The sequence below is a fragment of the Lampris incognitus genome, chromosome 2, assembly GCF_029633865.1.
Source record: "Lampris incognitus isolate fLamInc1 chromosome 2, fLamInc1.hap2, whole genome shotgun sequence".
Taxonomy (NCBI): domain Eukaryota; kingdom Metazoa; phylum Chordata; class Actinopteri; order Lampriformes; family Lampridae; genus Lampris; species Lampris incognitus.
This window is the reverse complement of record NC_079212.1, coordinates 103,752,048-103,774,367: the sequence shown is the minus strand read 5'-3', so window position 1 is coordinate 103,774,367 and position 22,320 is coordinate 103,752,048. Positions and strand designations below refer to the sequence as shown.

At 43.0% G+C, this 22,320-nt stretch overlaps 1 protein-coding gene across 1 annotated transcript in view; it reads left to right on the top strand.

Annotated features, from left to right (window-relative positions):
* LOC130131340 (dedicator of cytokinesis protein 3-like) overlaps window positions 1-22,320 on the top strand; it is a 287,178-nt gene that overhangs the window by 154,425 nt on the left and 110,433 nt on the right. Inside the window, exons 6-7 of the mRNA XM_056301001.1 lie at window positions 15,906-16,054; window positions 17,602-17,686. Coding sequence (XP_056156976.1) covers window positions 15,906-16,054; window positions 17,602-17,686 — 234 coding nt within the window. The remainder of the gene's footprint in view (window positions 1-15,905; window positions 16,055-17,601; window positions 17,687-22,320) is intronic.

Sequence of the window (22,320 nt, the reverse complement as noted above, 5' to 3'; positions counted from 1 at the left end):
AATCAAACTACATTCAGCAGCTATAAAATTAATTTATCTAGACTGCGGAAAGATGTTTAAGATAAATTAAAAACTCTTAAGTGAGCCTTTAAACAAACAGTCGTGAAATGTTCAATCACGTCCTAGTGATTGAACCAGAACAAAATGACTAAGAGCCTTCTCTCATCACCCTACAGTGTATTTCCTGTTAATCTTCACTATGTTGTCTGATAAAACATGACCGCTGCCCCAACCCAAAAAAAAAGAAATAAATGTGTTTTGTTAAGAGAGAAAATAAAGATATAGTTAAAATATTTCAGCAGTGCATTTGGCTTGAAGAATTGCTTTTTGCTATCTCCTTTAGTCCTATAAAGTACTTAGATTTAACTACCACACATGTCAGGTTGAACTAAGAACTTTCCATTCAACATTTCCAGTTCAGCCTTATAATGTGATAAGGCAAAGTTGTCCTTCCCATGTGTCTACTTTGGCACAGTGAAGCTGAGAGTGAAGGATGTCCTTCCCAAATAAATGTCCCTAATATGTCCTCTTTCCTTACCTTTGCTACTTCATACCATTAACATTATGAAGGGAAGTTGTCCTTCCAAATATCACCTTTTTCTCTGCCCAGTCCAAAATGTCTGCTTAAACTCTGTCATGGTGGGTTGAGAAGCTGTCCTTCCAAACCAACTCTTTAACCAGACACAGTATGGCGCAATGCAAGCTGGCATACCTCTTACCACATGCTGCTTCTCTGGATTTGCCTTTACTGTCTGTTTAGACGTACACGCGCGCACGCGTGTGTGTTTCATTCCATTAGGCAGGGTTTAGGCAAGGGTGTAGCGGATGGAGTTGGCATTAGACGAGCAGATGCAGACACAACATGCATACACACAGACTCATAGACTGACATATTGTGCGCTGAATGTGGTGGCTAACCCCTGCTAGAGTGGTTGCCCCTCACCAAGCTCACTGCCAGTTAAGACCGGTTGTTGCTTAGCTCAGAGCAACGGTCATCTTAAGGTTGTACCAGAGGGTGTATTTGACTTAAAGTTATATTTATTTATGCAGTAGGACATTGTTCATTAATCAACATTAGCCAAGAGTAGACATACCACAGTTGGCAAAAAAGGCTAATTTCAATCAGTAGTTCCTTAATAAATGTTGCCAATAATCCAATTCACTCTTAAAACAAACAAAACTGCTGAATAAGAACTAACTTCACTTTGGCTTCATGCATATGAGGGAGATTTTAGTTATGGACATGCTATTGTGGTGGCACAGTGGTTAGCACAGTCGCCTCAAAACAAGAAGGTCCTGGGTTCGAGCCCCAAGGTAGTCCAACCTTGGGGGTCATCCCGGGTCGTCCTCTGTGTGGAGTTTGCATGTTCTCCCCGTGTCTGCGCGGGTTTCCTACAGGTGCTCCGGTTTCCTCTCACAGTCCAAAGACATGTAGGTCAGGTAAATCGGCTGTACTAAATTGTCCGTAGGTGTTAATGTGTGTGTCGGCCCTGTGATGGCCTGGCGGCCTGTCCAGAGTTTCTCCCCACCTGCCGCCCATTGACTGCTGGGATAGGCTCCAGTATCCCCGCGACCCTCAGAGCAGGATAAGCGGTTTGGATAATGGATGGATGAATGGACATGCTATTGTACTGATTCTGATTATTATGGAAGTACAATAGTTTGGATTGATACACAGGGTAACATGCTAGAATGAGGTTATTGTAATGTGATGTGTCAGCCAGCGTTCAGTTCTCAAATGGGTCCTGCTCTGTGGTTAGATGGCATAATGAGCTCCTAACGTAAGGAAACGGTGGCAGTGTTTAACAATACCACTGAGATGATAAGTCCAAAGGCAAATCACGTTCCTCTTTGTTTGTTGTCTTCACTGATTTTCTTCAACCCTGTTGTTTGGAGTAACACCGTAGCTGGTTTGTCAGGCGTGAAAATGAATCACGGCATTTGCAAATGGAAGGGAGGTGTTGTTGGTGTCCCAGCTGATTTGGAAACTGTCAGACAGAATGACATCCTGTTAGAAGGATTCACACTTCTTTTTCTTTTTTTTTCTTTTTTTTCATAAGAGTACTCAGTTACAGATTACAGGTTACTGGATTAAATTTGCAATCCAAACTGGAAGACTAAGTGACTTCCACTTAATAGAGTTCAGATTGGTGCACACGGAGCAAAGCACTCAGTTACAGATTACCTGATATGAATATTAATCCAGGTTTTTAAGGTAGGAATCTACTAAGGAACCTCAAACTGGGAATATTTTTCGCCAGCCTAGTTAATATCAGAGTGTCACATAGCCTCTGTTACCTTTCCATGTTTATTTTTTTCAGTCATTGTAATGGTTGTTTTCAAAGTGTCCTCCATTACAGTGTGCTTAATAATATGAACAATACACCACCACAGAATGAAATGTGGGTCAGTGTACTTTCCTAATTAGCAACTCTGAGTAACCAAATAAAAGGCCCCAAGTATTGCATTGTTGGTAGAGAAATCGCACAAACCTAGTCTTTTGGCCTTTATGCCTTTTCCCTGGTTTCTTCTGTGATTTCCATGAGAGAAAATCAATAAAGCTGAATTTCTATGGTAACCACACTTATAATGAGGATGAATGCACTAATCCATGTATGTGTTTGGAGCTAAACAAAGCCTGCACACCTTTAAACTGTCCAAGTATTCTGGGAAAATGAAACTTCCTCCTTTGTTAATGATCTGTCAGCATGATGAAAAACGTTTAGAAGGCTTCTTCTTTTTTTGGGGGGGGGGTCCCCTTTTTTCTCCCCAGTTGTACTTGGCCAATTACCCCACTCTTCCGAGCCGTCCCGGTCGCTACTCCACCCACTCTGCCGATCCGGGGAGGGCTGCATACTGCCACATGCCTCCTCCAATACATGTGGAGTCGCCAGCCACTTCTTTTCACCTGACAGTGAGGAGTTTTACCAGGGGGATGTAGCACATGGGAGGATCACGCTATTCCCCCAGTTCCCCCTCCCCCCTGAACAGGCGCCCTGACTGACCAGAGGAGGCACTGGTGCAGCGACCAGGAAACATACCAACATCTGGCTTCCCACCTGCAGACACGGCCAATTGTGTTTGTAGGGACGCCCGACTAAGTCAGAGGTAATACGGGGATTCGAACCGGAGATCCCCGTGTTGGTAGGCAACGGAATAGACCGCTATGCTACTTGGACACCTGAAGGATTCTTCTAACGCTGCATATTAAACTTTTTATCAAAAGACTTTGATCATTATGAAAGAAAATGTTTAAGTTATCTGTCATATCGGGTGTGTAATTATTCTCTGAGTTAATTAACTCATCTCCGGACAAGAAGCCTAAGGTTGATTTGAACTTTGATGCAGGGAAATCTGTCCAACTGATAAGACATTCCCTAAATATTAGGGATTAATCCACAGTGATGCTAGAACATGGTCTAAAACTAATTTAGGGATAGAATTAACTAGTAAATTTCCCTTAAAAACATCCACAAAATGTAACTGTCACACCCTCAAAAAGGATAATTTTTAAGCAGCTCTGTGACTAACATTTTAGCCATTTTTTAGCCCAAGTGAACTGTATCATAGAAAACATCATTTCCAAGTGGTGTGAATTGGACGACATCTTGCAAAAACGTATTTGCATGTTTGCTTTATTTTTATAATTACTACCCCACACAGATGTATGACAAACACTATCTTCACATTGTTAACTCATATGCTTGCTGTGTTAAACAGGGATGTTCCTAACAGGATCAGGTAGCATTGTAGAACTTTTGGAGTGCAACATTATGTGCATGAATATAACATGAAGGAAATACTGCTGATCCGTGACACTCATTGTCTTAACCAGCAGCGTAACTAGACCCCCCCTAACATTCCTATCTGTGCCATGGAACACGGCCATGACATTTCAGTCCAGCCTCCCTGTTTCCAACACTGTGACTGTGTGTGTGTATGTGTGCGTGTGTGTGTGCGTGCGTGCGTGCGTGCGTGCGTGCGTGTGTTGAGAGGATGATGTCCTGCAGTTCTAATTTCATCCATTTAAACAAGGTAATGAAATGTTTCACTAATTAGCCCATTATAGGTTTTCCTTTATTTTCAATACACTGATAAAGCCACCTTAAGTATTTTATAAATGGAGTGGTCCATAAATGGTCCTGAAATTGATTTATTCGGCACTTTTCGGCCACAAATTTACCTTGATTGGTCACAGATATCCCCCAAAATACGAGGTGGGGTCTTGGAACAGAGAACGAGTCAGTAGCCGGTGTGACCACCATTTGCCTCATACAGCAAAAAAAACTTCTTCACATGGAGTTGATCAAGTTGTTTATTGTGGATTGTGGAATCTCAGCCTACTCCTCTTCAGTGGCTGTGCCAAGTTGTTTGATATGGGCAGGAACTAGTACACGCTGTCATATGTGCTGGTCCAGAACATCCCAAGCATTCTCAATGGCTGACATGGCTGGTGAGGATGCAGGCCATGGAAGAATTGGGACATTTTCAGCTGCCCAATATTCAGTACAGATCCTTGCTCATGTGGCCATGCATCATGCTGAAACATGAGTTGATGGTGGCAGATGAATGATACAACAATGGACCTCAGGATCTCATCCTGGTGTCTCTTTAAATTCAAATTGCTGTTGGCAAATTGTACCTTCGTTCTTTGTCCCTATGATATACACTCACTGGCCACTTTATTAGGTACACCTTGCTAGTACCGGGTTGGACCCCCTTTTGCCTTCAGAACTGCCTTAATCCTTCGTGGCATAGATTCAACAAGGTACTGGAAACATTCCTCAGAGAGTTTGGTCCATATTGACATGATAGCATCACGCAGTTGCTGCAGATTTGTCGGCTGCACATACATGATGCGAATCTCCCGGTCCACCACATCCCAAAGGTGCTCTATTGGATTGAGATCTGGTGACTGTGGAGGCCATTTGAGTACAGTGAACTCATTGTCATGTTCAAGAAACCAGTCTGAGATGATTCGAGCTTTATGACATGGCGCGTTATCCTGCTGGAAGTAGCCATCAGAAGATGGGAACACTGTGGTTATAAAGGGATGGACATGGTCAACAACAATACTCAGGTAGACTGTGGCATTGACACGATGCTCAATTGGTACTAAGGGGCCCAAAGTGTGCCAAGAAAATATCCCCCACACCATTACACCACCACCACTAGCCTGAACCGTTGATACAAGGTAGGATGGATCCATGCTTTCATGTTGTTGATGCCAAATTCTGACCCTACCATCCGAATGTCGCAGCAGAAATCGAGACTCATCAGACCAGGCAACATTTTTCCAATCTTCTATTGTCCAATTTTGGTGAGCCTGTGCAAATTGTAGCCTCAGTTTCCTGTTCTTAGCTGACAGGAGTGGCACCCGGTGTGGTCTTCTGCTGCTGTAGCCCATCTGCCTCAAGGTTCGACGTGTTGTGTGTTCAGAGATGCTCTTCTGCATACCTCGGTTGTAATGATTGGTTATTTGAGTTACTGTTGCCTTTCTATCAGCTCGAACTAGTCTGGCCATTCTCCTCTGACCTCTGGCATCAACAAGGCATTTTCGCCCACAGAACTGCCGCTCACTGGATATTTTCTCTTTTTCGGACCATTCTCTGTAAACCCTAGAGATGGTTGTGCGTGAAAATCCCAGTAGATCAGCAGTTTCTGAAATACTCAGACCAGCCCGTCTGGCACCAACAACCATGCCACGTTCAAAGTCACTTAAATCACCTTTCTTCCCCATTCTGATGCTCGGTTTGAACTGCAGCAGATCGTCTTGACCATGTCTACATGCCTAAATGCATTGAGTTGCTGCCATGTGATTGGCTGATTAGAAATTTGCGTTAACGAGCAGTTGGACAGGTGTGCCTGATAAAGTGGCCGGTGAGTGTATATCCATGCCCATACTAAAACCCCACCATCTCCATGGGTGACTCTTTCGACAACAACATCACGGCACCATACACACCTCCTTCCATTGGCCCGTTTTGGTTAAGACTGGCAGTCATCGCCAAAGTAGACCCTTGTTCAACATGCCAGAGGCGATCGCCTGTGAACGTTTGCTCGCTCGGGACAGTTAAGGTGCCATACCATGTTCTGCATAGACCTTGGTAAGGACGTCAAGCATGCAGAACTGCCCTGAAACAGTTTCTGACAGTTTGATTAGAAATTCTTCAGGCACTATTGTCTCCCCTTCCCCCCAGGTATGCAACCTTGGTGTGATCCTTGATCCCACCCTCTCCCTTGAGCCACATATTCGCCAAATGGTCAAATCCTCCTTCTACCACCTTCGCAACATTGCAAAAATAAGATCCTCTCTCACATGCCCTGCTGCTGAGATATTGATCCATGCTTTCATCTCCTCCCGCCTTGATTACTGCAACTCATTCCTCTATGGCATCAGTGCTAGCTCTATCAAGAGAATCCAGTTGGTCCAGAACGCATCTGCCCGACTTTTAACTTTCACCAAATCCTGGCACCACATCACCCCAGCCCTAAAAGACCTCCACTGGCTACCCATCTCCCACCGGATCAATTACAAACTCCTGGTTCTTACTTATAAAGCCCTTCACAAACTGGCTCCCCCATACCTCACCGCCCCCCCCCCCCCCCACCAACCCTCTCGGTCCCTCAGATCCACTTCAGCCTCCCTTCTCTCTACCCCCAGATCCAACCTCCGCGGCTTTGGTGACCGAGCCTTCTCCAGAGCAGCTCCCAGGCTCTGGAACTCACTTCCCCAAATCATTAGAGACTCAGAATCCCTCCCACTCTTCCAATCCCGTCTCAAGACACACCTTTTCTCCATTGCCTTCTTGTCCCCCCCCCCCCCACCGTGCGCTCATACAGCCCTGGTCTGGGGCAGGCTGGGGACTGAGCGCTTGACCTGCATCTGTGATTTATGTGATTTATGATGTTTGTTTTTCTTTCCCTTTATATCTGTCCAAGTCGGGGAGTACTACTGGCGTCGTCTGTGGCTGCCGTTTCTCCCTCTCGTAGCTCCCCTTCCCATCCACCCCTGTATGTCTGTGTTATGTTCATCTGTTGTCTTGTTTCACTGCATTTATTGTAAAGCAAGTTTGAGTACTAGTACCAATCATTACAACCGAGGTATGCAGAAGAGCATCTCTGAACGCACAACACGTCGAACCTTGAGGCAGATGGGCTACAGCAGCAGAAGACCACACCGGGTGCCACTCCTGTCAGCTAAGAACAGAAGCTGAGGCTACAATTCGCACAGGCTCACCAAAATTGGACAATAGAAGATTGGAAAAACGTTGCCTGGTCTGATGAGTCTCGATTTCTGCTGCGACATTCGGATGGTAGGGTCAGAATTTGGCGTCAACAACATGAAAGCATGGATCCATCCTGCCTTGTATCAACGGTTCAGGCTGGTGGTGGTGGTGTAATGGTGTGGGGGATATTTTCTTGGCCCACTTTGGGCCCCTTAGTACCAATTGAGCATCGTGTCAACGCCACAGCCTACCTGAGTATTGTTGCTGTCCATGTCCATCCCTTTATGACCACAGTGTTCCCATCTTCTGATGGCTACTTCCAGCAGGATAACGCGCCATGTCATAAAGCTCGAATCACCTCAGACTGGTTTCTTGGACATGACAATGAGTTCACTGTACTCAAATGGCCTCCACAGTCACCAGATCTCAATCCAATAGAGCACCTTTGGGATGTGGTGGACCGGGAGATTCGCATCATGGATGTGCAGCCGACAAATCTGCAGCAACTGCGTGATGCTATCATGTCAATATGGACCAAACTCTCTGAGGAATGTTTCCCAGTACCTTGTTGAATCTATGCCACGAAGGATTAAGGCAGTTCTGAAGGCAAAAGGGGGTCCAACCCGATACTAGCAAGGTGTACCTAATAAAGTGGCCAGTGAGTGTATCTTCTAACACATTGAATTATGGTCTATGTCAATTTAAAAAAATGTTTCCCTTTTCCAGGCTGTGGAAACACAAACAGCCACCAAAAAAAATCTAATCATTACAAACTAACTATAGGACATATAACTGACACAATTCAGATATTATAGCATATTGAATTTGAATGGTGTTTAATGAGATGATGGCCTTTTGCGCCCAAACATCTTTTCCCCCTAGTGGCTGTTTTCATTTCTGTACTTCACCACTTGAAAACTCGATCTCCTGCTGTCACCCCTGACTAACGTGCTAACTAAAAATGTGATATCTACCAACTTGCATGATCTTGCCGGGTATGAAACTGGGCTTGATTTTTATCGAATCGGAGTAGAGTTTAGGTCAAGCCGCAAAGCCACAGAGCCATTATGATTCTCAGGATGTTCTGCATTGCACTCAGGCTGCTGTGACCAGCACTGTTCAAATTCAGTTTAGTTTTACACATGATGTTCCCGGTGTCTTTGATATTCCAGTCAAGGCAGTGAGGCTGTTTCAAAGCGGTTCCAGTCCCTGTCCCACCAACCTAAACTTCCTAGAAGTGATGACACTGATGTCTGGTCCTCTTTTAGTCATTTTAGGTCAGCACAGGGTACAGTGAGCATGCTCCGTGTGACTTTCCAAAGGTCCATGTATATTGGATGAGACATCTGGGTAGGCTGCGTGATGGACTGCGCTTCTCTTTATCCCCATATCTCTATAATCCCCCCCCCATCTTTTACCTCCACCTCCCATCTAGTATCTCTCTTCTTCAGCCTCCCTTCACTTATTCACTTGTTCCCTTTCCCCACTACCCATATTCCCCTTTTTTTCTTGTTTTTAATTTCCCGCCATCTACTTATTCTCATTAGTTGCTCACTATTTTGTGAATGTTCAGTGGAAAGAGAGAGAGAGTGTGGGAGGGAGTGAGCAGAGGGAAAGAAAGAGATGGACACAGAAAGATGGAGAAGTTGAGATATTGAGTATTGATCATGTGAATTAAAAACATGTGGTGTGTGTTGTGTGTGTGTGTGTGTGTGTGTGTGTGTGTGTGTGTGTGTGTGTGTGTGTGTGTGTGTGTGTGTGTGTGTGTGAAAGCATGTATTTCTGTCTTTGACTGTGAATGCATGTGTAATGTGTTGTCTCATGGTATGACCGCATTGGCCGTCTTGTGCAGATTTAATGACTCACTGTGCTGTTAGGCAGAGTCCCTTTGTGTGCATTGTTGTATGTTTTAACATCACTCAAGATTAGGTTTGTCGTTTTTTTTTACCGAGTGCAATAGACGTCTCTTCATTCATATAGTATTTTTTCACCCTGCTATCTTACATGTGAAACACACGTATACCCATACACCCACTGTGTATAGTATAATGTTGACTGGGACTGGAAACCCACTTTTTTAAATGAGAATTGCCAAACAAATGCTTGGGAAAGCCCTGTGTATGGCTCTTGTTGCTAAGAGACGGCTAAAGCCCCGTTTAAGACGGCGGTGTTTGGCTAGAAATGGATGTATTTTTAACCTCCAACGCTTGCTGTTCTCAGCACTTAAAAAAGTGAATTTCTCCTGCCGTCTGGAGCGTGCAACAGTATGTCCCTCCCATTCAGAAACCAGTGCAACCAAGAGGTGTTGTCAGTGGATGAATGACCAAACTAATGTATCAGGATATATCTGTAACTTCTTCTCATCTTATAATGAAATACTTACACTCCAACACAGACCTTAGTAGAAATGTATCTATTATCACAGTTTTTTTCTCAATCACTTACACATTAAAACTGATTCTATCAGCGAAAACTCCTAAACCATTTCATCTCTTACCAAAAGTAAGACTCATTTCCCAAACCTTTTTTTTTTTTTATTCCCCCCTTTTCTCTCGAATTGTATGTGGCCATTTACCCCACTCTTCCGAGCCGTCCCGGTCACTGCTCCACCCGCTCTGTTGATCCGGGGGTGGCTGCAGACTACCACATGCTTCCTCTGATACATGTGGAGTTGCCAGCCACTTCTTTTCACCTGATAGTGAGGAGTTTTGCCAGGGGGACGTGGCGTGTGGGAAGATCATGCTATTCCCCCCAGTTCCCCCTCCCCCTCCGAACAGGCGCCCCGACCGACCACAGGAGACACTAGTGCAGCAACCAGGACACATACCCATATCTGGCTTCCCACCCTCAGACATGGCCAATTGTGTCTGTAGGGACGCCCAACCAAGCCAGAGGTGACACGGGGATTCAAATTGATGATCCACGTGTTGGTAGGCAACGGAATAAACCGCCATCCCACCGGAACGCCTCCTTCCCAAAACTATTAACACTTATTCGCCTGTTTTCATGCATGTTGCAGATTTGCTGAACCTTTTGTTCAAAACGTTCAACACAAATCCCCTCACAAAACACAGGTAGCACAATGTGCTCATTCAAAAAGCACCAGCACTTAATGCATTTAACTCATCCATCACAACCTGAACTCAGTTAACACTCAATTCTCCAGCTGCAAACACCAAGCAGAGGAACCGATCACTAACCAACCAGACTCTCCTCTCTGAGGAACATTTCTCAGCATGGCGGTGCAAGGTTTAAGACAGAAATCCGTATAAGTGGGAAAACCTTCTGCAACTGATGAAGGAGGCATCCCAGAAAATTCAATCAGTTCATATGGACTCGAGGTTTAGTGGGAGAAACGTTTCAACACTAAGTGACTTCGTCAGTCCATGTCCAGATGAACTGATTCAACTCTCTGGGATTTCCTTAACTGGATTACTGAGCATGCATCAAAACATGAAGGAAGTATGTGTGAGGACATTACACTGGAGTTGATCCAGAGGCTGTTTGTGCTGGTTTTTATTCCTTATTTTACATTGTTGTTTACACTGCACTTGGGAATTACAATGTTTTTACATTACTTTGCTTTCGAATGGTGCAGTCTTTTATTTACTGTACTTTCTCACCTGGCATCAATTTTCTGGGCAGTCATTGAAGTAAAACTTGAAATGTTGATTGCAGAACAGTGATATTACAAAGTGAATAGTTTTTTTTCTTCTGAAAATATGCACAGATCCTGTTTCATTAAAGTAAAAATGAGTAGTGGTTTTAATTGATCTCACCAGTGTGTAATGGGCAGGTCATACAGTCATGTGCATTTGACGGCCTTTGTGTGCCATCCGAAGGCCACGTTTGATTTAGATGGAAGAGAATATGTTTTTGAGTAGGGTATTTGATTCTGGCTTGTTAAGCTGGATGTTTGAAGAGATTGGTGTGTCATTTTGGTCTTTGTGTTTGTAGTTTATAATGGAGCATGATGTCAGGAAATGTGTATTTGTGATTGGGAAAAACTGTAATACTGTAGAAAACTGCGCTGTGGAGGGGCAGCATGGCCTCCTAGTGGTCAGGAAAAGGTGGTCTTATGACCAAAAGGTCATAACATGGATCCCTGCAGAGGTTTATAGTTCAGACGCAAGACTCCGAAATAGGCATTTCAGTTAAATGTGTACAATAGTAGTAACTCATTCTCTTTTCCCGCTTTAACACAATTCAGTATCAAAGGGGCAATGGTGCTGAAGCTTAGCTCAGCAGAAAAAGAGGACATCCTGGCCAGGGGACACACACACACACGCACGCACACACACACACACACACACACACACACACACACACACACACACACACACACACACACACACACACACACACACACACACACACACACACACACACACACATTCACTTCAATCTGCATGTCTTCAGACTTTGAGGGGGAACAGGATGACCCAGGCCAGGGGAAACTACACAAACTGGCAGAATCCACACAAAAGTGATCAAAAAACATGACTCTTGTTAATAGGAGGTGACAGTTCTCACCATTCAGCCACCACACCACTCTATGCAAAGAAATATAAATGAAGTTGCAGCCAATGTAAAAATGTGTTTTGAAGTTATGAGTGCTGCTGATGTTTAAGGAAATTATTTTTGTGGCTCCTATGTGAGTTTCTGCAGCTTCACTCCAACTGCTTTCAGCTTTCACCAAGGCCATTGAGAGTTATGCAATGGTGTTTTGAAGCAAAGCAGTCCGCCATTTTTAGGAAATTGCCTCCAGGCAGAAGAGGGAGAGAGAAAGAGATAGAGAGAGAGAGTGAGCGAGAGAGTAAAAAGTGAGAGACAAAGAGGCAAAGAGACAATTCAGGACTGACAAATGATGGCCGCTCTTATAGACATGGGTTTGGGGAGAAGAGAAAAGTAAAAAATAGAACTAAAAGAGGAAAACAAGGAAAGGGGTTTTGTAAGGAAAACTGGAGAGAAAGATGGGTTTGTGTGTGTGTGTGTGTGTGTGTGTGTGTGTGTGTGTGTGTGTGTGTGTGTGTGTGTGTGTGTGTGTGTGTGTATGTGTGTGTGTGTGTGTGTGTGTTGCATGACAAACCTTGACATGTGTGACACTCATTTACACAGGTAAATGAACCTGTTAATGTCAGGCCAGGTGGTCTCCGCCTTGTCCCTCTGTCAGTTTTATCTATTATTATTTGCAGCGTTTTTATTTTATTTTTATTTTTGTATAGTACAAATAGACCAGTTATCCCATTTTTTTCCTTTGCCCATTTATACCACAAAATAAAAATATAATTTGTGCATATATTTCAGGTGAGCAAACCACAAATTAGATCAACAGTGCCCTTTTATGTGTAAATGTATTTGCACACTGAAACAGGTTGCAATTCTGATACTATTTTTGTGTGTGTGTGTGTGTGTGTGTGTGTGTGTGCGTGTACGCACATATTCAACCATTTACTTCCCTTTAATATATAATGTTGTGCTCTTTGATACGCTATTTGGCTTTCTTTCAGTGGCTGTAAGCGTCCTTTTACGTTAACATTTTGAACCAGCAAAAGTTTCCACAGGTTATTATGACAGACTTATCGCAATTGCTCTATATTAAGGAGGTTCACCAGGAGAAAGTGGATAAAAGCATCAATAAATAAAGTCATTCAAAGGCAAAGGATCTGTTTGGGTTAAGACACTGCTCTTATTAAAATACGCAGCGTCACCCTAATCAACCTACTATAATGCATCTGATAAACCTCTCCATCAGAACTGATAAATTCCCGCAGAGCTGGAAAACATCAATTATCATGCCAATTTTAAGGCTGGAGCACCAGACTAAGTAGGCAATTATAGACTAATTTCTATTCTACCCATTTTCTCAAAGGTCCAGGAAAAAGTTGTTGCAGAACAACTGGTTGACCACCTTGAAAGCAATGAACTTATTTATCCTAAATGATTTGGATTTAGGCCAGGGTACTCAACAGAAATGGCCAAGTGCTCCTTCACTAAAAACATCAAGAGCTCACTCGACAAGTGTAATGTAGTGGAAGCAGTGTTTTTAGACCTTGAAAAGGCTTTTGACACTGTGAACCATGACATACTTCTGAACAAACTTAGCACCTTTAAGTTTTCAGAGAAAGCGACCAGCTAGTATGCATCATATCTCAAATGCAGAGAGCAACGTGTTAAAATCAATGCAAAACTTTCAATCCCCCGATGCTCCAGAATGGGTATTCCACAAGGCCCGATCCTGGGGCCTTTGCATTTCAGTTTATACATAAATGATTTACCAACATTCTGTAAAAGAGCTGGTTGTCAGATTTATATATTAGCTAAAACCCCTGTGTAGCAGCAGAGGCATTAACAAATGAAATTGATGTTGTATCCCAATGGCTCAGAAAACAATCACCTAACCCTGAAAAAGAGTGTGTCAATGTGTTTTTCCATGAAGGAAAGCAAAAAATAAGCTTACAATTAAAATAGATCAAGAGAGGGCATCCGGGTAGCGCAGCGGTCTATTCTGTTGCCTACCAACACGGGGATCGCCGGATTGAATCCCCGTGTTATCTCCGGCTTGGTCGGGTGTCCTACTGACACAATTGGCCATGTCTGCGGGTGGGAAGCTGGATGTGGGTGTGTGTCCTGGTCGCTTCACTAGTGTCTCCTCTGGTCTGTCAGGGCTCCTGTTCAGGGGGAAGGGGGAACTGTGGGGAATAGCTTGATCCTCCCACATGCCCCCTGGGGAAACTCCTCACTGTCAGGTGAAAAGAAGCAGCTGGCAACTCCTCATGTATCAGAGAAGATGTGGCAGTCTGCAGCCTGCCCCGGATTGACATGGGTGGAGCAGCGACCAGGACAGCTTGGAAGAGTAGGGTATTTGGCTGGATACGGTTGGAGAGAAAAATTCAAGAGGAAGTTAAGGAAGTCAGTGATTTAAAAATTTTAGGTGTCATTTTGGGCTCCCAACTCAAATTTGATAAACACATTAAAAAGATATGCAAGAGAGTAAAGACAAATCTGAACTATTATTAGAAATTACATACCCCTTAAGGCAGCTCCACTGCTCATGCATGCCATGATATTTTCACAGTTATCCTATTGTGTTACTGTATGGAGCCAGGCTTCACAGTCACCTGTCAAATCCATAACATCACTATACAAACAATCACTGAAAATAATTGATCAAAAACAAATCAAATGGCACGACTGTATAATTCTGAAAAAGTACAAGTTACTCAATTACGACAGCTTTATCAAATTTTATTTTATCAAATTGATTTTTTAATGTCTGAAAAATCTCGCCCCAGCTTTACTTTGTCCATATGTCACAAAAACAAACACCAGTAGAATCACCACTAGGAGATCAGCGAATGGCAACTGCAGGGTGGCATAGTGCAAAATTACTTTTGGTCAGTCATCTTTTTCAGTAAAAGGGATACTTATTTGGAATTCCTCTACCAACAGAAATACAAACACTAACTGATCTGAAAATGTTTAATGAAAAGGTAAAATACCGACTGAAACAAAACCAAACATGTGATCATTGATCACTGATCATGCACTTGTGCACGCACACGTGCACATGTACATGTACATACTGATAGAGAAACAGACATATATAGACAAACATACATACATACTCATAAAGATTGTGTGCATGCATGGACATGAACACACACCTATAAACACTATGCACATATACATATATTTTCTTGAATTAGGGAATATATACACATGTGCACACTTACGTTTACACAATACATGTAAAATGATTGTGATGTGATGTAAATAATTTTAATTGTAATTTTTGTATGATCATGTCACATGTATGAGAATATGACTATTCATTATGTGCTTTAGCTAATGTACATTTGATAACGATGTTATGAACATTTTTAAGTAGAAAAGCCTAATCAGGGACAGGGTATGCAAATTAGCCTTGGCTAGAAATCATATGTGCAACACATCTGTATCATGTTATTGTAACCGGTTACAATGTTGTTTTTTTTGTTGTTTTTTTTGCATTGTCCCTGATAAATGAATAAATGAAAATAAAAAATCAAGTCTTACAAAATACAACCTCATTACTGTTCTTATTTTAAGAGGCACTGTTGAACCCTTCAGGCTCCCACTGGGGGTTGTACAATACAGGCATGATGGGGATTGAAAGTAGTGAGCTCATTTAAAGTTTTCACATTCTGCCAATATGTTAGGATGTACTACAGAGTTATTCTCCAACCCTAGCATAGAGATGCCTTGCCTTTCCTATCCTACCCATCTCCCCATCATTTTTTTTTGGGGTGACTGACTAAACATGTAGCTTTGTGGGTGGAGGGTGCCAGTTTGAATCCCTTAATTGACAAGGATAATCCTCCTTCACTCAACAAATATGTGATCTTATCACTGTTCTTCTTCCTTTCAAAACTGCTGCAGTCTTTAACCTTGTAAATAATTTATATCTAATCTATAGTATGTGTATCTTCTATCCTCAGTCTAAATGTGAAGTCTGAATCTTTCAACAAGTCAAACAGATGTATAACCTGCTTTCTCTCTCTCTCTTCTTTCTCCACCCCTCCTCTCCTCCCTGTTTTCCTCTTTTCCATTCCACCTCTCTTCTCCTCCGTTCTTCCCCCCACCCCTTTCCACTCTTCCCCTCCTTCCCTCTGTCTGCCTCTGGCTGTCTATCAGAGACACAAGGTGGACCTGTTCTACAAGGTGCGTCACGTGATGATGGAGTTGATCGACCTGAGGAGGCAGCTGCTGTCTGGGCACCTGACGCAGGACCAGAGCAGAGATGTGAAAAGACACATAACTGTCCGACTGGATTGGGGCAACGAGTGGGTCTAAAAGAACACTTACTACACACTACACAAACACAGATGCACACGCACACACACACACACTCCATGTCTGCCTATACTTGTGGGGACCCCTCATTGACTACATTCATTCCCTAGCCCTTAACCCTAACCTTAACCCTCATAACTACATGCCTAACCTTAACCTAATCCTAATTCTAACTTTAACCCTAAACCCAAGTGCTAACCCTAAAGTAGACAATTTCCTCCACAAGGTAGGTGGTGTAAGGTTTTTCTATCTAAACGCGGACATTTGATCCCTACTACGATAGAAAAACCTGGTACACACATGATCCGAAATGTACACATGCACAAACACACATACCATCACACTGAGAGCTTAGATGACAAGAGGCGCATCACCGACTGACTGGACTGGGTTGACAATTAGGGCATATGAATACTTGTAGAGCTCATGCGTGAACATATGTGAATATGAACATGCTCTCTCTCTCTCTCTCTCTCTCTCTCTCTCTCTCTCTCTCTCTCTCTCTCTCTCTCTCTCTCTCTCTCTCTCTCTCTCTCTCTCTCTCTCTCTCTCTCTCTCTCACACACACACACACACACAAAATACTTGTACATATTGTGCAGTTGTTAGTTTAATAAGCAAATGTTGACACATATGTTTGGTCAAACAAATATCTCAGATGAGACCATGAAACCTTTTGAAAAATTATTAATTTTTAGCGTGAACCCCAGTGCCCTTCAAATAATTCCTATAGGTTTTGGAGCACCCCACTCTCGTGACATCTATAGTGGGGAAATAAAAGATGTGATTGGTTGGCAGTAGAGCGGTGGTGGAGGAGACCCCAGGGAGCCGGCTGGGAGGCTGATGGAAAACAGATGAAAAGGACAGCAATAGGGGTCGACAAGGGATGGATTTAATATTGTAGAAATGAAACCTCAGCCACCCAGGACTGTAATCACAGATTATTTGATCCTTTAAAGCATCCGTCAGATATCCATTTAACCCAGACTGATGCTGTGGCTAGTCATGCTATTTTCTTTCTTTCATTTCTTTCTTTCTTTCTTAGAAATTGCTATAATGATGTTGCCGATAATTGTTATTATTATTACTGAAGTATAAGGACAAGAAGGTAGTGTAAGGGATTAGGAAACTAAAATTACATTCGACGTGTGCAGCCTTTTCGATGTAAAGAAATACGGTACTAGAGTATGGGTGGAAGGCTATGAGTGCGCACAAAGTAATCATTACTGACAACAGTCCTGAGGGATGTACCAGAGGGGATGCTGGTGTGTGTGTGTGTGTGTAGGGGGGGGTGCGAGAGAGAGAAGGAGAGAGAGGGAGAGAGAGTAACTGACATACATAAAGCGTGTGTCAAGGTTAAATGAGGGTGTCTGACTTTGCTGTCTTCCCCTATCTGCATGTCCTTCCCCGTCCTGCACACTCACTCCTCTTTTCCATATCTCTTTCCTCTCTACCCATGTTTTCTATTTTTTCTTCTCTCCCTCTCTCTCTTTCCCTATGTCTGCCACCTTTCTTTCTTTCTTTTTTTTTTTTACAGGCACCTAGGCCTGGACCTTGTGCCACGGAAAGAGTTTGAGATGGTCGATGCAGACAAGATAAGCGTCTCAGATCTCTACAAAATGGTAAGTGATTCAATCTGATGAAACAAACAACGTCAATTTGAAAAATAACTGGAAAAGAGGGGCGTCCGGGTGGCATGGCAGTCTATTCTGTTGCCTACCAACACGGGGATTGGTGGTTTGAATCCCCATGTTACCTCCGGCTTCGTCGGGTGTCCCTACAAACAAAAATTGGCCGTGTCTGCAGATGGGAAGCCGGATGTGGGTATGTGTCCTGGTCACTGCACTAGCACCTCCTCTGGTCGGTTGGGGCACCTCTTCGGGGGGAGGGGGGCTGGGGGGGGGTAGCGTGATCCTCCCACATGCTAATGTCCCCCTGGCGAAACTCCTCACTATCAGGTGATAGAAGCGGCTGGCGACTCCACATGTATCGGAGGAGGCATGTGGTAGTCTGCAGCCCTCCCCGGATTGGCAGAGGGGGTGGAGCAGAGACCGGGACGGCTCGGAAGAGCGGGGTAATTGGCCAGATACAACTGGGGGGGAAAAGGGGGGAAATCAAAAAAAAAAAAAGAAGAAGAAGAAAGAATTGGAAAAGACCATTTCAACAGACATTCAAGATGGAACAGATAAATGAAAAACAAAGAAATCCACCTACTCTGTTTTTATCTTAATCTGCACATTTACGTTAAATTTACAGTACAAAACAAAATGGTCTCTCCTTTTACATCACAACTTGTTGTTTAGAGCTAGATCACAGGTTCTGGTAACAGTTTTTTAAAAGTATATTAGGTTAACTTTTCTTCACAAATTACAGAGTTCTGTAACTTCGTTTAGGTGGGTATACATCTTTGAGCAGGGAAATTGGGCTCCAAAAAGAGAAAAAATAACATAAAACAGACAACTGTTAATGACTTTCTTCTGACGGCTTGAAAAATTTTGATTTTCCCAGCTGGTCATCCCCTCGTCTTTCTCAGACGTGGTTTTTGTTGTTGCTTTTTATCATTTTAAAGCCTCTTATTTATTCCATCTTTCTCAGTATGGGCTGATATTGAGCTAATTATTTTGAAGCGGCGTTCCCACTGCTACAGACTTTAAGAAGAGTTCAAGCTGTCCATCCAGTCATCCAGGGAAGATTAGTGTAGTATGGATTTTTTTAAATGTATTCCAGTAGTACTGTAGTGTTCTCACACACATTTGGGAGATGCTCAGTATATCCATAGCTCTTTTCTGTTTGCGGTTGAATGACCCTTCTTGGGCAATTTGGGAACTGCTGTCGAGTGGGGGTATCTTGGTTTGGTAGGGGAGGGGCTCTGATTGTTGTGACTTTTTCTACCTAACGCTCCATTGGGGATTTGAATTAGCGAGCTATCCACCACAGGCCTGCTTTTCTATTCTTAACCTCCCACTGATCTGTATCTGTTTCACCCTATAACGTGAGTGTGATGACACTAAACAGCAAAAGGAGAGATGGTGGGCTGTTTTTTTTTTTGAGGATCCCCCCCCCCAATTGTATCCGGCCAATTACCCCACTCTTCCGAGCATCCCGGTCGCTGCTCCACCCCCTCTGCTGATCCAGGGAGGGCTGCAGACTACCACATGCCTCCACCGATACATGTGGAGTCACCAGCCACTTCTTTTCACCTGATAGTGAGGAGTTTCGCCAGGGAGATGTAGCACATGGGAGGAACACGCTATTTCTCCCAGTTCTCCCCCCCCCCCAAACCGGTGCCCTGACCGACCAGAGGAGGTGCTAGTGCAGTGACCAGGACACATACCCACATCCGGCTTCCCACCTGCAGACACGGCCAGTTGTGTCTGTAGGACGCCCGATCAAGCCGGAGGTAACACGGGATTTGAACCAGTGATCGCCGTGTTGGTAGGCAACAGAATAGACAGCTAAACTACCCTGACACCCCAGTATCTGTTTTTACTTTTTTCCCTGAAGTTCCTTACACACCGTTTTTTAAGATCCTTACCCTTCCATTGCCTCCATAGTACTGCGCTACAAAGAACCACTACCGCACAAACTACATCACTGGTTTAAGGATATAATGGCCAATTATACATGAAAAGAATTGAAATCAGGATCAGACCTTTTCATACACTAACTGGAATTTGTCTGGTGATGATGGGGTGTGCTGACAGGTTACAAAGTTTCACAGTACATAATGATGAAAATGATCCAGTACAAGGACTGAAGGAGTTCACAGTGCAGTGGCAAGCTAGGCTACTAACAGTAGCCTGTCCCTCTAATTGTATGAATATACTTCATTATCATCTCATTTTCATGTTTATTATTACAAATATAACACCTGTCTGCTTAGGAAGAACAGCTAAAGAAGAAAAAAGTAAGATGCATTGCAAAAGGCCAAGATGGTAAATCGGCCCATGTGGCTGATTAGTAGCAGAAAATCAACTGCTGTATGGAAGATTCTTGATTGTAGACTCGTTCCCCTGGTGAACCTTAAAGATGCAGTGTGTCTTCCATCAGTCCTGATTTCAAAAGCTGAGCTGCGCTGGTCAAACGTCCCCTTTGTGTGGTTGCCTAGTGACTGACTCCAGAGACGGGAGCAGAGGAGAGGTGGGGGGAGAGAAAGGGAGGGAAAGAACAGTGAGGTAAGAGGAGAAGTGGTTAAGAAGAGGAAGAAGTTAGACTATAATGATGGAGGGAAAAAGGAAATTGAGTAGTGACATGGCGATAGAAAGTGGGTGAGCCCCCGAGCCCCCCACCCACCTTTCCACCCATCAGATCTTGTTAGCATCCTCCTCTCAAACTATGAACAATAAACATACCAAATATACCAACCCCCTCAGAATAATACTGCTTTATACAGCAGTTGCAAATCCTTGTCAAGAACAGGAATAGTGGAAAAATAAGAAATCACCCCAGTTGCAGACTCATTAGCTATCAGTTTAATTATTCATACAAAACAGCTGTCTGTGTGTATTTTAATTGATTTCAATTAATTAGTATGATCATTAGTATGGATGGCACACACCTTTGAGCAGTCAGACCTCTTGTCTGCCAGTTATATTGCTTTAGATTTTATTTTTTTTATAAAGGCTCACACACATTTTCATAAATGAGAAATTCTTTTCCCAGCTTTATAAACTCAAAAAACTCACTACTTTGACCAAAACTCAGACTTCTAAGACAAAGTCAGTTTACCAATACAACCGAACATATGATGTATAAATCCTTTGGGCCATAGTCCAAGACAAGGCACCCATACAAAAGACCAGTTAGGACTGACAACTGATATATCGACCTGCATCAGTTTACACTGTCATGAACACCAGCCTAGTCTGCAGGCAGCACCTTTAATGAGCCCGTATAACCTCTATGTGATGTTGAATTCAATTTCAATTTTCAATTTCAATTTTATTTGTATAGCCCAATATCACAAATTACAAATTTGCCTCAGTGGGCTTAACAGCAACACAACATCCTGTCCTTAGACCCTCTCATCGGATAAGGAAAAACTCCCTAAAAAAAACCCTTTAACAGGGAGAAAAAATAGGAAGAAACCTCAGGGAGAGCAACAGAGGAGGGATTTCTCTCCCAAGACGGACAGGGTGCAATGGATGTTGTGTTCACGCAATTTACATAATACAACATTGAAAGAGGATAACAGAATTAAAATGGACATAAAATTTATGAAGAACATGATGCACCAGATGCCAAGGAGTGTCCACGTGCCAACGGAGCAGTCCAGGACCCAAGCCATGCGACCAGCGTCATCATGTAATAAGAAAAACTTAGGTGAAGAGTGGAAGGGCAGGCAGCATCCAAATGGCAGCCACCATCACCACGGAGACCTGGGAGGAGAACCGACTGCACATGCATGCAAGAGAGACTCACATGACAGTGAGAGTTGCCGGATGCAGATCTCTCTTCAACAACATTTAAATGAGTAGAAATAGTGAAATTCAACTAAACAAAATCAAACTATTAATAATTCCAAAATATTCAAGTAAAATAAGAGATACATGTTGCAGCATCCACTGTTTTAAAGTGTGAACTCACATATGGAAAGTTTGGCCGTTTATACAATGAAATAAATTATTTTCTCTGTGAGAGCTGGAGGTTACCGGTGATTTATATGAACACTGTTGCTAACAGGCTATTGCAAAAAAAAAGAGTCTTTTCTTTCTGCTATTTTCATAGAAAAAAAAGATATAATGTTTATATCTTTGCTCAAAATGTCATTTTGGTCGCAAAGTTAAGTGTTTGGGATGTATTCCCTAAACAGCCACTTTCAACATGTAAGCCACAGTGGAAAATCTACCAAAGAAAATATAGTATGGACCTCCTTTACCAACCTTTATTGAAAGAGAGCTTAAGGTAAAAGGACAATTTTGTGTTTTCAAGGGGTTGCAACCTGTTCGTCACATTTGATCAAATTGTCCTGTGGAAAAGAAGCAAATATTCATCCACATTTAATTATTCATCCAGGATGTTTCATCCACAGTGGATGATGGATCCCAGAATTCAGCCACTTAAACTAATTCACCAACCAAATGTTTGAAATTGTCATAAAAAATGATACTTGCCTTGTGCAGTTCATTATAGTTTACAAAACTTTGGAAGAATTTATCTTCTAGTTAGCGCTTCATTCCTACTCAGGCTAGGTGGTATACAACATGGCATTTAAGTTGGACCTTCATTACTTTAATTAATCAAATGAGTTTTCACC